This window comes from Piliocolobus tephrosceles, chromosome 9 (genome assembly GCF_002776525.5).
Source record: "Piliocolobus tephrosceles isolate RC106 chromosome 9, ASM277652v3, whole genome shotgun sequence".
Classification (NCBI taxonomy): domain Eukaryota; kingdom Metazoa; phylum Chordata; class Mammalia; order Primates; family Cercopithecidae; genus Piliocolobus; species Piliocolobus tephrosceles.
Genome location: NC_045442.1, coordinates 12,185,262 through 12,198,702, shown reverse-complemented (window position 1 = coordinate 12,198,702; position 13,441 = coordinate 12,185,262). Strand labels below are relative to the sequence as shown.

Here is a 13,441-nt window from a genome sequence, read left to right as displayed (position 1 = left end):
TTTAGTAGAGAAATGGTTTCGTCACACTGATCAGGCTGGTCTTGAACTCCTGACCTCAGGTGATCCACCTACGTTAGCCTTCCAAAGTGCTGGGATGCCAGGTGTGGGCCACTAGGCCCGGTCTAACAGTGTTATCTTTTTATAGTGAATTAAATTTACCATCTAGAGGGGACTTCTTAGAGCACAGAGCAAGCAGAAGCGAAGATGTTCCAGGGGAGAAGAGATGAATTAATACTTGTGTGTTTATTCCCCAGGACTGACAAACACACTTGGACCACAGCCTGCCAAACAGGCCCTTTGAGTCTTAGGCTATAAACCACCTTTCCCCACCAGCACACAAGGCCAGTATTAACATACTTCTGCTCTAATACAAGCCTTGCCCACCACTCCCCTATGGCCAAACAAAATGCTTTCACCCCTGCAAGCTGGGTGCCTGGGATAAAGCTTCAAAGGCTTCTGAAGTTGCATTTTTAATTCCTCCATAACAAAATTTAGGTAATTAGGCAAGGCAGTTCATCAGACACTCACTTTTCTCCCGTAGCGAGTCTCTGCCTCCCACAGGCCCTTCCCTGGGACTCTGTGAGTAAACCTATCAGAACCATGACGCACCAGCCCCAGATGCGCTGGCTCTGCTCAAGAGATCGCATCAGCCAAGATCCAGGTCAGATCTTGGGCAAACTGTTGTGTCCTTTGGAGGCTGAGAGAGGAGAAAAGGGAACAGTGAAATAAGGGCAGGGAAGGCGAGGTGCCCACATGAAAGGGCAGATTCCAGTTAAGTCATCCGTGACCACTCTAATTACCCAAATGTTTTCTGGAGCCAGTGAGGTTTAGACCACCTGATTTACCAAAATACAAAGAAAATTCCCAGATCATGATGTTCAGCTGCCAGGAAGTAGACGCGCTTTCAGGAGTAGAGCATCCATCCCTCTTCTCGGAATTGGGCATGTTTGAGATCACTACACTGGACCTGCGAACTGGCTACTGAGTCTCACACTCCTCCCCCAAGACACCCGCTCCACTCCTCCCCCTTCATCTTGGTCCTATTCCTAACGTCCCCAGGAACATGCCATTTGCCTTAAAAGTATTGTTACAAAAGGTGGCCTTCACTGCCCTTGATTTACTTTATTTTATTTTACTTTATTTTATTGTATTTTTTTATTGTGTGTGTGAGACGGAGTATCACTCTGTCTGTCGCCAAGGCTGGAGAGCAGTGGTGCGATCTCAGCTCGCTGCAACCTCTACCTTCTGGGTTCTAGCTAGTCTCCTGCCTCAGTTTTCCAAGTAGCTGAGATTACAGGCATGCATCACTACGCCCAGCTAATTTTTGTATTTTTTAGTGGAGACAGGGTTTCACTATATGTTGGCCAGGCTGGTCTAGAACTCCTGACCGCAGGTGATCTACCTGTCTTGGTCTCCCAAAGTGCTGAGATTACAGGCATGAGCCACGGCGCCTGGCCTGCTCTTGATTTTTCTCTGGTTTTCAGCCTACCTATATCAGCAGCTGAGAAGGTGAAACTGTCTGAAAAAAAAAAAAAAAAATTCCCTGCAGCCTCTGGTACCACGCTGATGGCAGTGAGAGAGGGCATAAGCTGTGTAGGAGATGAATTTATCTGGATGGAGCCAACCACAAGACAGTTAAATCTCCATCCTACCCTATGGAAGCTTCAAGCCCCAGAGAAAGAAACTGATGTGCTCAATGTAAAACTGATTCAGCAAACTCAGCAACACTGCACGTCTCCTGAACAGGCATCCTCAGTTTCCCCTGCACTCCATCCTCCACCCACCCCTACACCCTCCCCCACCATCCAATTGATTTGTGGAAAACACAGAAAGTGACGCTGCCCACTTTAACTCACAAAGGCTGCTTCACACTGGCCACTGGCTGTCCAGCAGACCTGTACAAGAACCAACACGCTCACAAAGACGCCCCTCTCTGGGCTGGCTGTTGTTGGTCTCATTTAACTCGCTGGGCACCAAAGGAGTGGGAGTGGGTGAGCAGCATCTGGCGTGGTGCCCAAGCCTGGACACTGTGACATGAGCCTCCATCAAAGGACGGAGAGATGCCACCTGCCACCTGCCTCCCACACACCCAAAAGCTGCTTCTCCTTCTTCAAGCCATGTGCATACAAAGTCTCAAAAAACTCACGCTTACTAGGAAATTATTGCAAAGAATTTCTTCTTTGGTACTAGAAAAAAAATATTTTTGCTCAAAAAAATAACATACACTGAAACGTCTGTGTTACACCAGTAAGTCTAGTGCAAATTAATACATGCCAAGAAGGAAAAACTCACAGGAGAAACAAAAACCCAACTTTTCTTGTTCTCAGAAGAGAACAAGGATGGACTGAAGGCCGTGAGTGAGATGCTGTGTGTGTATGGGTGTTGGAGAGGGAAAGAGTCAGGGCCATGCAGACACTTAGTGATCCCTGTGTCCTAGAAGAGGCTGGCCAACACAGAATAAAAAGTAGCCTCATAAATGCCTAGAAACAACCCATCCTTGACACATCTGATTAGAGGCTCACCTGTCGCCAGGTAAAGGCATGCCCGGCATCCCTGTGGTATTTGCTCTGTCATCAACATATCTGCAGGCCTTTCTGGGGCTTTTCATTCCAGCTCCAGTCCAATAACTCCCTTTGATCCAGATACTCGATAAGCATCTCTTTCTCTACCAAAGGGGCCATGCTTACTGATGAAACATTCTTTGTGAAGATGCAACAATGTACCCCACCTCGACATGTAGAAGGAGCTGAGGTGTGTCAACATTCCCCCAAATAAATTAATCTCACGCAGATGTATTTTTCCAGGGAACCGGCATTTGCCCCATTTTTTCTGCTTCTGTTATACCCCTTGGCCCTACTGAATACAAGGCAATTACATTTTCTTTTCTTTTTTTTCCACTTTGGGTTTTTGTTTGTTTGTTTTGTTTTTTTTGAGTTGGGGTCTCGCTATGTTGCTCAGGCTGGCCTTGAACTCCTGGATTCAAAGGATCCTCCCGCCTCAGCCTCCTGTGGAGCTAGGATTACAGGCATTTACCACCACATAACCTTGGAACCACTGGTGAATGTGACAGGCTGTGTCTTACATGTAACCTGGTTTATACTCAGCACTTAGTAAATTATGATGAATCAATAAAAGGAAGGAGGGAAGAAAAAGAGGAAGGAACTCTGATGTTCCCTCCGGTAACACAGGGAGGACAGGAAAAAGGACCAACTTAGGCTGAATTCTCTCTCTCTCTTTTTCTTTTTTAAGACGGAGTTTCACTCTTGTTGCCCAGGCTGGAGTGCAATGGCGTAATCTTGGCTCACTGCAACCTCCACCTCCTGGGTTCAAGCGATTCTCCCACCTCAGCCTCCCAGGTAGCTGGGACTACAGGCATGCACAACCACACCCAGCTAATCTGTGAATTTTTAGTCGAGACGAGGTTTCACCATGCTAGTCAGGCTGCATGGTCTCGAACTCCTGACCTTGGGTGATCCACCCGCCTCGGCCTCCCAAAGTGCTGGGGTTACAGGCGTGAGCCACCACGCCCAGCCAGGCTGAATTCTCTTAAAGAAAAAATATAAATGGCATTGCATGTGAGTATACACATAATTACTTAATTTAGAACATTCTTATGTCAACTTCCAATGTCTGCCCTCTTCTTAGTCCTCAAGGATCCATCTACAAGCAGTACATTTCCAAATATTATTTTCCTCAAACTGTATTCTTAGATGGACAGTGATGAAAAGCCACCTAGCACTGGGGAAAGAAAACACAATGACTGTGGCTGAGTCAGGGGGATTTTAAGGGCATCTTACCCTTTTATATTAAGTAAAAAGAAAAGCATTGTAAGAGTTGCAGAAAAAAAGATGATGAGATAATTACGGGGCAGTGGCCTAGCTATGCCAAATTACAAGTTGCCTCCAGAAGTTAGTATTTTTCCCTATTAGAAAAAAAATAATAGAAACCATGTAAGAGTTATCTCAGGACTGGACTCTCCTAGAAACTGGCTGGCCAACTGGCCCCATCTTTGCTTTCCTGGCCCCAAGAAAGATAATCATTTCACTCAAAATGACAACTCTTGGTGGCAGAAGTGACCCAATAGGCCCCTTTTTTCCTGCTCTTAACACAATTTGGTCATTCGCCTACACTTGACACACACTTTAAATTCTATCCTCCGCCTCCACAAAGACAGACCTGCTTGCAACATGGCTTCAGAGAAGTTAACAAGGACCCATTCAGCCGGGAGTTTGGAGCTGGGTTGTGAACAGCCAGACCCATGCCAAAACCACTGCTGACCAACTGGTTCCTAATCCTTCCTAATGCCTTGTCCAGAAAATGTCATTCCTCCCTAAAGTCCCTGGAGAGGCATGCCCGGGATTAACCTGGAGTTTCTCAAAGTGCATTCTAAAATCACCATAGGGCTTGTAATAAAATGCAGATTCCTGGCCCTATCCAAGATGACTAAACAAGAATCTCTGGGGCTGAGACAAAGGAATCTGAAATTTTAACAAGTACCCTGTAAATTTTACTAAAATACACACTGAAATAGAGCCAATGAGTTTGCTGTTTTACTTGCTATTTCAAAAAAAGCCTTTATCAGAACCAAGTTTCAAATGCTTTTGTAAACATTCTACATCTACATCTGCCTTCCGCTTCCATCTCTGTGAACAAACAGAAAAGACCTGAAGAACCTCCTGTCCCACCTACCTATGCAGGGCTTTGGTTTACAGCAGAGGCTCCATCTTGCCCCATCTCCCCCAGAGCAAAATTAAACCAGTCAGGAGGCACACACAAGCAAAAAGCAACCACCAAAGACCAAGTTGGGGGTTAAAAACAATCTGTTGCTGGTTCCTTACAAATATTCTACCAATAAATCTCCGCCACACCTGTGAACTACTAACAATGAAACATAATAGATGCATACAATTCTACTGTAAGTTGCAAAGAGGTTAAGCCAAAATTCAGTGTAGAAAGTTATTGTGCACCAGTTTAAATCAAACAGTCCAGACACACCCCCAGGGCATAAGATTCTGATCTTGACTTTAAAAAATAAATCAGAGAACTTAGAGTCTCTTTCCTACTAGTGGCGTAAGTCCCAAGCGAATGTTCACGCTTATCTTAAAAAAGGTATTAGATCACAGGAGACCAATGTGGCTAAGGCTTCGAAGAGATCGCTGTACTTGAGTCTGATCAAACACACACACACAGGGGGATTTGCCTCCAGTTATTTCCAGTCCTGCTGATTAGTTTTCTGATTCTGACACTATTGTCCTTTCTTGCCCTTGGAACTGGACCCCATTGATCCAAGCGACGCACTATGACTAGACTCTCCAAGCTCCAAACACTAACTGGGTGACCACCAAGCATCACACCGGAATCACTCGCACATGGAAGCTCACAGAAGTCGATGGCATCAAAGCAGAGCAAAAGATCCACAAGCTGGCTGGGTCATGGAGGAGGAGTAAATTTCTTTAAACTCTTTATCTACTTTCTGTTACCTGTCTCCGCAGGGGGATGCGTTTGGTCAGCTTGTGCACAGCCGGCTGGCTGCTAAAGTCTGGCTTCTTGGTCGTGTTCTTCATTCGGCACAGGATGACTGTTACCACCATACAGGCGATTAAGAAGACCCCTATGCAGTAAATGGCTATCTCCAGGTAGTCTGGGGAAGCTGTAATCTCCTTTTCTCTTCCAGGAGCTAAATTGCAGATCACAGGAGGAGGAACAGATAAGCAGGCCACAGAGTTAGCACACGAGACTGATGCATCATAGCACAACCAAAGGAACCAAAAGGTGATGACCATTCTCAAGATAAGGTGGGCTTCCCAAAAACTCAATCCTGCAGAATGGCATGGGCCATACGCCTGCCAAGTGCCCCTCCCAAATGAAAATGAATAACCAGGGGGTTCATCATTTGACCACCAGGACCCGGGTAGTCACTGTCTCTAGCCTCAGTGGGCATCCGCAGTCCAGTGAGTGGCTGACACCCAGTTGCACAGGGCAGGCTATGAGGCCACATTCTGTGAGACATTTGAGCGGAGGACGACCAACTGTACCTGCGGTGAAAGGATTATCTTTCATGATGGTCTGTGAATGCAAACCAAATACAAAGTTCTGAAATATCAGTGATGCCCACTTTTGTTTCTAAGGAGACAGTGACAATGCTCCAGTCTTACAATGGGTAGGCTCTTCCAAAGAAAGAAGCCACAGGATAATTTAACCCGGATGAACACAATTCCATATGAAACTGATGTTTATCTAGTAGGCTGGTCCGAAAAAGTTGTGGTGAATTCCTTAATACCATCCAGTCCATAAACAAACCAATGTATTAAATACACAGACTGAATTGCTTATAATATAGCACCATTAGATCCATAACACATAAAGCTTATAATATTCCTTAATAACCTTTTAAGTTTATACATATCTGGTTATACTGTTATGTCACTACAGTTTTTCTCTTAAAGAAAAAACATAAAGGTATTATGTGTGAGTATACATATAATTACTTAATTTAGCACATTTTTATATCAACTTCCAACGTCTGCCTTCTTTCTAGTCCTCGATGATCCATCTACAAGCAGTGTATTTCCAAACAGTGTTTTTCTCCAACTGCATTCTTAGTTAAGTGCTAGCACCGTCAGGCAAACTGGTTAAGAAGTGCCAGTTAGGCACCACAGAATGCAGTACTGCAAATAAAAGCAAGTTTCAACATAAGAGATGTCTCTTTGTTTCAAAGCAAATATTCACAGAGCAGATTCGCAACAAAAGGAAAAACGGATGCAATGGTATTATCGAAAGCTTATATATTTTAATCAGAAAAATACTTGCAAGACAGTCAAAACTCTCAGCAGCAACAGCACAAAAATGAAACAATCTATTTTATTTTTACTAGATGTAAAATAAGCATGCAGGTAGGCACTGTACTCTAAAAATAAGGAATTAATAACTGGAGTGGAACATCATAAGCTAGCAAACCGCAGTCTCTGCAGTTTCACAAAGGAAATGACAAAGAGGCAGATGCATCAGAGAGGACAGTGTTTAATATCAAGAAAGTTTCACTAGAAGAGAGATGTCGGTTAAAGATTCAGACAGCAGCAATGTTTAGGTAACAGGGCTGCAGTGATGTTTATTTCTCTGTGAGGCAGAAATAACATCAAGCCCAAGATGGCAGGAGCATGCTTTGCAATGAAAGCGAACTGAAAGTCCATTCTATCGCAACATGCAGCAAGCCACCGATCCCCAACGTAGGCAATGCACTGCTTCTGTGCACCTGACATTCAGAGGTGCCGCTCCCCGCGCTCCTCCATACACACCCCTCTATTTACATCTCGTTAAAAATACAGAGTGGGACGAAAGCAATAAAAACACACACAGGATTTTAGCAAAATGGAATTTGAAGTGAGAATAAATTACTTTGAATTTTACAAAGTAATTTCAACTTCTTCCTTAAGAGAAAGGGGGATGGGCTCATGTATACATGGGCTCAATGACTCACTAAAAATAGGAGATCCCTTCAGGTTTCAAGGGTGAAATTTCCCTTGATCATAAATGTGAGTGTGGGATCTCACTGTGTGTGAATTTCCAAGGCAGTTTTCTTATCCCTGAGGGATAATTTTTAACATTTTTTATATCTTTATGCAAGGATAAAAGGGGCCATTTCTGATAACAGAAGCTGTGTTAATTTTATAGCAATCAACCAAGAAAAGGGGAAAAAACCCAGAGAGAAAGAGCAGTATATACCTGGCAGAACTGTCAACCATGCAGAGTGAAAGGATATCCCAATAGAATTACCCGCCAAGCACGTATATTCCCCAGCGTCCTCAAAAGTTACATTCCGAATATAGAGAACCTCAATCTCTTTGTCCGTGGTGTTAACACCGGCGGCCTAGAAAACAAGGGAAGCAAGAGAAAAGGCTAGACGACACAGGAATGATTGTGGAGGGGGCTGTGGAACCACAAGGCGCCGCACCGGGGGCTTCGGGGGGTGCTGGCCGCTGGGAGATTCCGACTGCAGCCCATCCACAAAGCCCACAACCGAGAGACACGGAGCAACACTGACCAGCTCACCTCCACAGGCCCGTCACCACACCGGCTTCACCTCCTAGACATGCACGCAATCAAATGCATGGAAAAAATCAACCCACAGAGGTCCGTTCTCTTGGCCTGTGCTTTGGTTTGCATTTAGGGATAGTTTTCCAAAAGTATGGTGCCCAGAAGGCCAAGCTGGTCCTGTTGGCTGCAGACTCCCACCAAGAGGAAAGGGTAGTTCTATCTAAACTGCTGGGTTTTAAGACAGTACACTGCACATAAGCTCAGATGGACACCTCACCCATCCTCCTGGCCCTGTGGGAACCAATCGGGGTGGAAGGTTGTCTTGGTTACCAGGCTCTGGTTATTTTTACTTCTGCAAAACCATCTCACCTTACATAGCATTGACAAAAAGAAATGGAAGCAAGCATCATCTTGGTAACCAAAACAACTGGGCTTTTTTTTCTTTTTATTAATAAATATTTGAATGTGAGTCATGACAAACTTAAAAAGTCAACCTTTCGCCTTTAGTAGCGGCCAGTAGGACGTTCATTCATTAAGACGAACTCCCCTCAAATTTGGTGCAACAAGGCCAAGAACAGCATCTCATCAGGATCAGGTATGCAACCAAAGAAATGATGCTTTGTTGAACAAATTATATCATGCCAATATTTCCCTAAAACTTACAGTAGAAGGAGACAAACTCTGCTGATACTCAAATGCCCCGAATTAAACAGGCATGGAGGTGTGTGTTTTAAATGGTGTTAATGTGCAGTAATGATGGGAAATATGCAGCCTAAACAAGACCAACCAGAAGGAGCAACTTAAAAACTGGGTGGGGGTGGAGGCTAATCTCTAGAAGAAATTGGAGCAAGCACTTTGAACGTTGTGGGCATTTTTCCATGGCTACTGGCATCACACCAGCTGCATCACCGAAGAAAGATTATTATAAATATACCAAGGCCGCAAGAGTTATCCTATAAGCTGCCTGCAGTCTCCCAAAGCACCAAGTCTTTTCAGCTTCTATATCCAGCTTTCTTTTTAAAAAAAGACAAAAATGAAAGCATTGTTACCTTGCTGTTTTGGCAGGACAGTGAGCCAGGCAGACTGGTTGGCCTGCCCTATATAATTGGAGACCTTACATATATATTCCCCAGCATCCGCCTCGGTCACATTGAACAGAGCCAGCACTTCTGCATTGGAACTATTTATCCCCGAGTGCTAGAACAGACACAGGAGAACAATATAACGGCCAACCAGGAAGGTCTTAGCACTGTCTATGGTCCCACCACCAACACACCACAAGAAAACAAACTCCATTACATCTAAACAGCGGCATTAAAGGGCTGTGGGTTTTGAAAGAACAAAATCAGTCCAGTGGTGGACAATGGAGAGACCTGGTGGAGAGAAGGGCAGGAGGGTGTGACCGATAGCTAACTGGATAGGTCGGGTGGGTCCCCAGGTTGGTCATCTTTTTCCATTGCCTTTGATCCTTGGAATTGTTAGCTGGTGAGAACACCTCATTGGCTGAAAGTTCTTACTTGGGTCACCTATGGTTCTACTGGAAGAATGTTCTTAAGGACATTCATTCTCTATGAGCAACTAGACATGGGAGGCGTGGTAGGCAACCAGCTAAGAGCCAGCTGTACAGGTTTAGCTACCCCTGTCCTTAGTCTCCTGAAAAGCAAATTCTAGATCTAAAAAAGAAGCAGATGCTATGAAAATGGGGGCTTGCAAACAAGAAATAAGGAGGGAAAGATATTTTCCTTGTTCAACACTTCACTGGTGCAGAAACATGACCTAGGGTTTATTGTCTAAATCACCTGTGAATAGATTTCAAAGGTCAGGGGTTTGTTTGTTTTTTAAAAAATCCAAATTGTTTCTAAAAGGTAGCTACTAAAATTGGATCCTAACGTCCTATTAATAGAAAACAACATCAGAGTAACAATCAACACTGGCACAATGGCTTGAGCCTACAAAGCTCTTTCCATCCACTCCATCCCATTTATTCTACACAACCGCCCTATCGGGGAGACAGAATCATGATCTCTACTTTTAGAGATGTGCTGCTAAGCCTAAATGTCTGTGATCTCAGGGCTGATAAATAGCTGAACTATTCTCTCTCCAAGTTTAGTAGTTCTTCCCCTACTCTATAGTTCCCTTCTGAAATTTTACTAGCAAGCGTAACGATCTGTTAATTCCTTGGCACACTCTCTGCTGGCTAGTCAAAACAGAGAATCATCCTCTCTCAACTCCAACAGGAAATCAAAGAACCTGTGGCCAGACCCATGAAGGAGACCCCAGTTGTGGGTACCTTTAGATTCAGAAAGTCCTCACCTTGAGAACCTTGAGGTAGGGCAGCCCGTCGGGCCCGTATTTACTGCCGTTCTTTTCCACGTGCTTGATCCACTGGATGTGGGGCTGGGCATCACTGTAAACCTTGCAGACAAACTCTACGTCTCCTCCAACCACTGTGGAGGCATTTGCCGGCAGTCCGGCTTGGAGGATGGGCCGGTGAGGCGATCGCTCTGGTGGAGAGAGGGAAGGAAGGAGGAGCGGGGATGGGAGAAGGAGAGACCAATAAATAAGCTGTGTTGTCCAGAGGCCTGTCAGTGAACTCATGCCAGAAAAGCCTCAAGCCTGCTGGCTGATGCCTTTGAAATAACACCATGGCCCCATGAATAACAGAAGCAACTTCAAAGGAGACTGCTGGAGCGCGACCCTTGTACAAAGAACACTTATTTAGAAAATCTCGAAAAGAACTTATTACATCCCAGGTTATTGGCTGTCCATGGCCACCTGATGAATAAGGGAAGAGATTCTACTTTGACAATCCAAGTGACAAATGGTAGGGGAGGGGACGCTTCTTCACTTATCCTATTTGAGATCATCTCAAAGACTCACCTCAACCACAAGCTTAACATCACAGGCAAATGACAACACTAACTTTAAGGACACTCTGACTACCAATAATGGTTTCGATAGGCACGTGTCTCCCAGTATATATATATTTTTTTCTTTTCTGAGACGGGGTCTCACTTCATTGCCCAGGTTAGAGTGCAGTGGCATAATCACGGCTCACTGCAGCCTCGGCCTCCCAGGTTCAGGTGATTCTCCAACCTCAGCCTCCTGAGTAGCTGGGACTACAGGCACCCGCCACCACGCCCAGCTGATTTTCAAATTTTTTCTAGAGATAGGATTTCATCATGTTACCCAGGCTGGTCTCAAACGCCTACGCTCAAGCAATCCACCCACCTCAGCCTCCCAAATTGCTGGGATTACAGACCGTGAGCCACCACGCTCGGCTCCAATACATTTCTAAGATGCTCTGAGAAGACTTCCAACCTTTGTTTTAAAAAATTAAACTAAAACCTAAAGCCCAAAGTTATGAACAGATTTGATTAATAATGGGATTCATCTCTTTATTGTGGAATTCACTCCATTCATTCATTCTTTATTCACCCATCTAGCTCTTTGATGAGTATCAGGTGTTACTCTATGCCAGGTACTAAATGCACAAGTAGATGTTTCTTAGCTTCTTCCAATATGACACTGAATGAAACATAAGGAGATGCTGGTTTCCAACTCCTGGCTATGTTTTAGTCTGCCCTATAAAAGCAGAGACGGTATCCCAAAATTACTTCCTAGCTTCACCTGTCTTGCTTCTCTGTCCCTCGAGAACACGTTCTCAACAAAGAATACGCCCTCTCATCTTATGCCTGGAAAGGCTTCTCTCCAGCTAAGAGGTGGTCTCTGCAGAACTTTTGCGGAGACAATCAAGCCAAGGTGTACCAGCAACCACACACGAGGCTCCTCGAGTGTTAAGTCATACCCATGGAAAAATGGCCTACGGACTTAACTGTGCATTTCTCCAAGACACAAATGGCCACTAGGTGGATGAAAAGTTTCTCAATGTCACTAATCATTAGAGAAATGCAAATCAAAACCACAAGGAGCTATCACATGACGCCTGCCAGGATGGGAGGAAAGAAAAAAAAAAGACAAGAGTCAGCAAGGATGTGGAGACACTGGAACCCCCGTACGCTGTTGGTGGGAATATAAAATGATGCCGCCACCATGGAAAACAATATGGAGGTTCCTCAAAAAATTAAAAACAGAACTACCCTAAGATCCTGCAATCCCACTTCTCTATTTATCTAAAAGAACTGAAATCAGGATCTGCACTCCTATATTCATTGCAGCACCATCAACAATAGCCAAGAAATGGAATCAATCTAAGTGTCTGCCAAAGGATTAATTTTTACAATGTAGCTATACACACAATGGAATACTATTCAGCCATAAAGAAGGAAACGGTGCAATATGTGACATCATGGAAGCCATGATGCTAACTGAAACAAGACAGTCACAGAAAGACAGATACTGCATGACTCTACTGATATGAGGTATCTAAATTCATCACATTCATAAAATAAAAGAGTGGAACAGTGGTTGCCAGGGGCTGGGACAGGGAAGGAAATGGTGAGTTGCAATCAAGGGGCATAAAGTTTCAGTCAAGCAAGATGAACAAGCTCTAGAGATCTGCTGCACAGCATTATGGCTATAGTCAACAATGCATTGTACACTTAAAACTTAGTTGAAGACCAGGCGCAGTAGCTCATGCCTTTAAGCATAATCCCAGCACTTTGGAGGCCAAGGCAGAAGGATTGCTTGAGGTCAGGAGTGTGAGACCAGCCCGGGCAACATAGCAAGACCCCTATCTCTACAAATACTAAAAAACTTAGCCAGGCATGGTAGTGCATGCCTGTAGTCCCAGGTACTTGGGACTGAGGTGAGAGAGTGGCTTAAGCCCAGGAAGTTGAGGCTGCAGGGAGCCACGATCATGCCATTGCACTCCAGCCTGGACAATAAAGTGAGACCTTGTCTTTAAAAAGAAAAGAAAAAAAAAAACTTAGTTGAGATGGTAGTTCTCATGCTTAGCATTCTTGCAACAATAAAATAAAATAAAAAGAATTAAATAACCATCAGACCACCACACTACACTACTACCTGATCTTGTCATACAAATTTACTGGAACCTTCCTACACAGATCTGTCAAAAGCCACACAAAACACAATCATGTGTCCATTCAAGAACACAACTCCATCCCAACAGGCCTGCACTTACCAGCCTCCTCCTTCTCTTCCTCCCCTAGGTGTGGGTACCACTACCCTGACCTCCAGTGTTAAAAACAACTGAGGGAAATGAGGAGAACCCAGCCAGCTCAGCACACCAAGGACGTCTCCGTACTGTACCTGAGAATCCCCGTGCACTGGGCTGGAAATCGCAAATTAGAATGATAGATATCTACATCTTCCTGTATTGGGCCTTTCAGATTAAAATATCATCTAGTGGAATTTGTTGGACAAGAGCCAGACCATGTGCAAATTGGTTTTACTGCGTAAGCCTGTTGCTGGTCTTTAAAAAGAA

The 13,441-nt window shown here is 44.5% G+C and overlaps 1 protein-coding gene across 11 annotated transcripts in view; it reads right to left on the bottom strand.

Moving 5' to 3' along the window:
* The window catches only part of FGFR2 (fibroblast growth factor receptor 2), a 120,502-nt gene that overhangs the window by 31,629 nt on the left and 75,432 nt on the right, over positions 1-13,441 (bottom strand). For 4 of the 11 annotated variants that reach the window (XM_023224375.2, XM_023224369.2, XM_023224377.1 and 1 more), the window contains 3 exons: positions 10,348-10,538; positions 7,723-7,867; positions 5,481-5,677 (listed from right to left, as the gene is read on the bottom strand). In XM_023224375.2, coding sequence (XP_023080143.1) covers positions 5,481-5,677; positions 7,723-7,867; positions 10,348-10,538 — 533 coding nt within the window. Of the gene's footprint in view, positions 1-5,480; positions 5,678-7,722; positions 7,868-9,083; positions 9,232-10,347; positions 10,539-13,441 lie in introns of all 11 variants that reach the window. The other 7 variants (XM_023224372.1, XM_023224378.1, XM_023224379.1 and 4 more) reach the window with 3 other exon arrangements.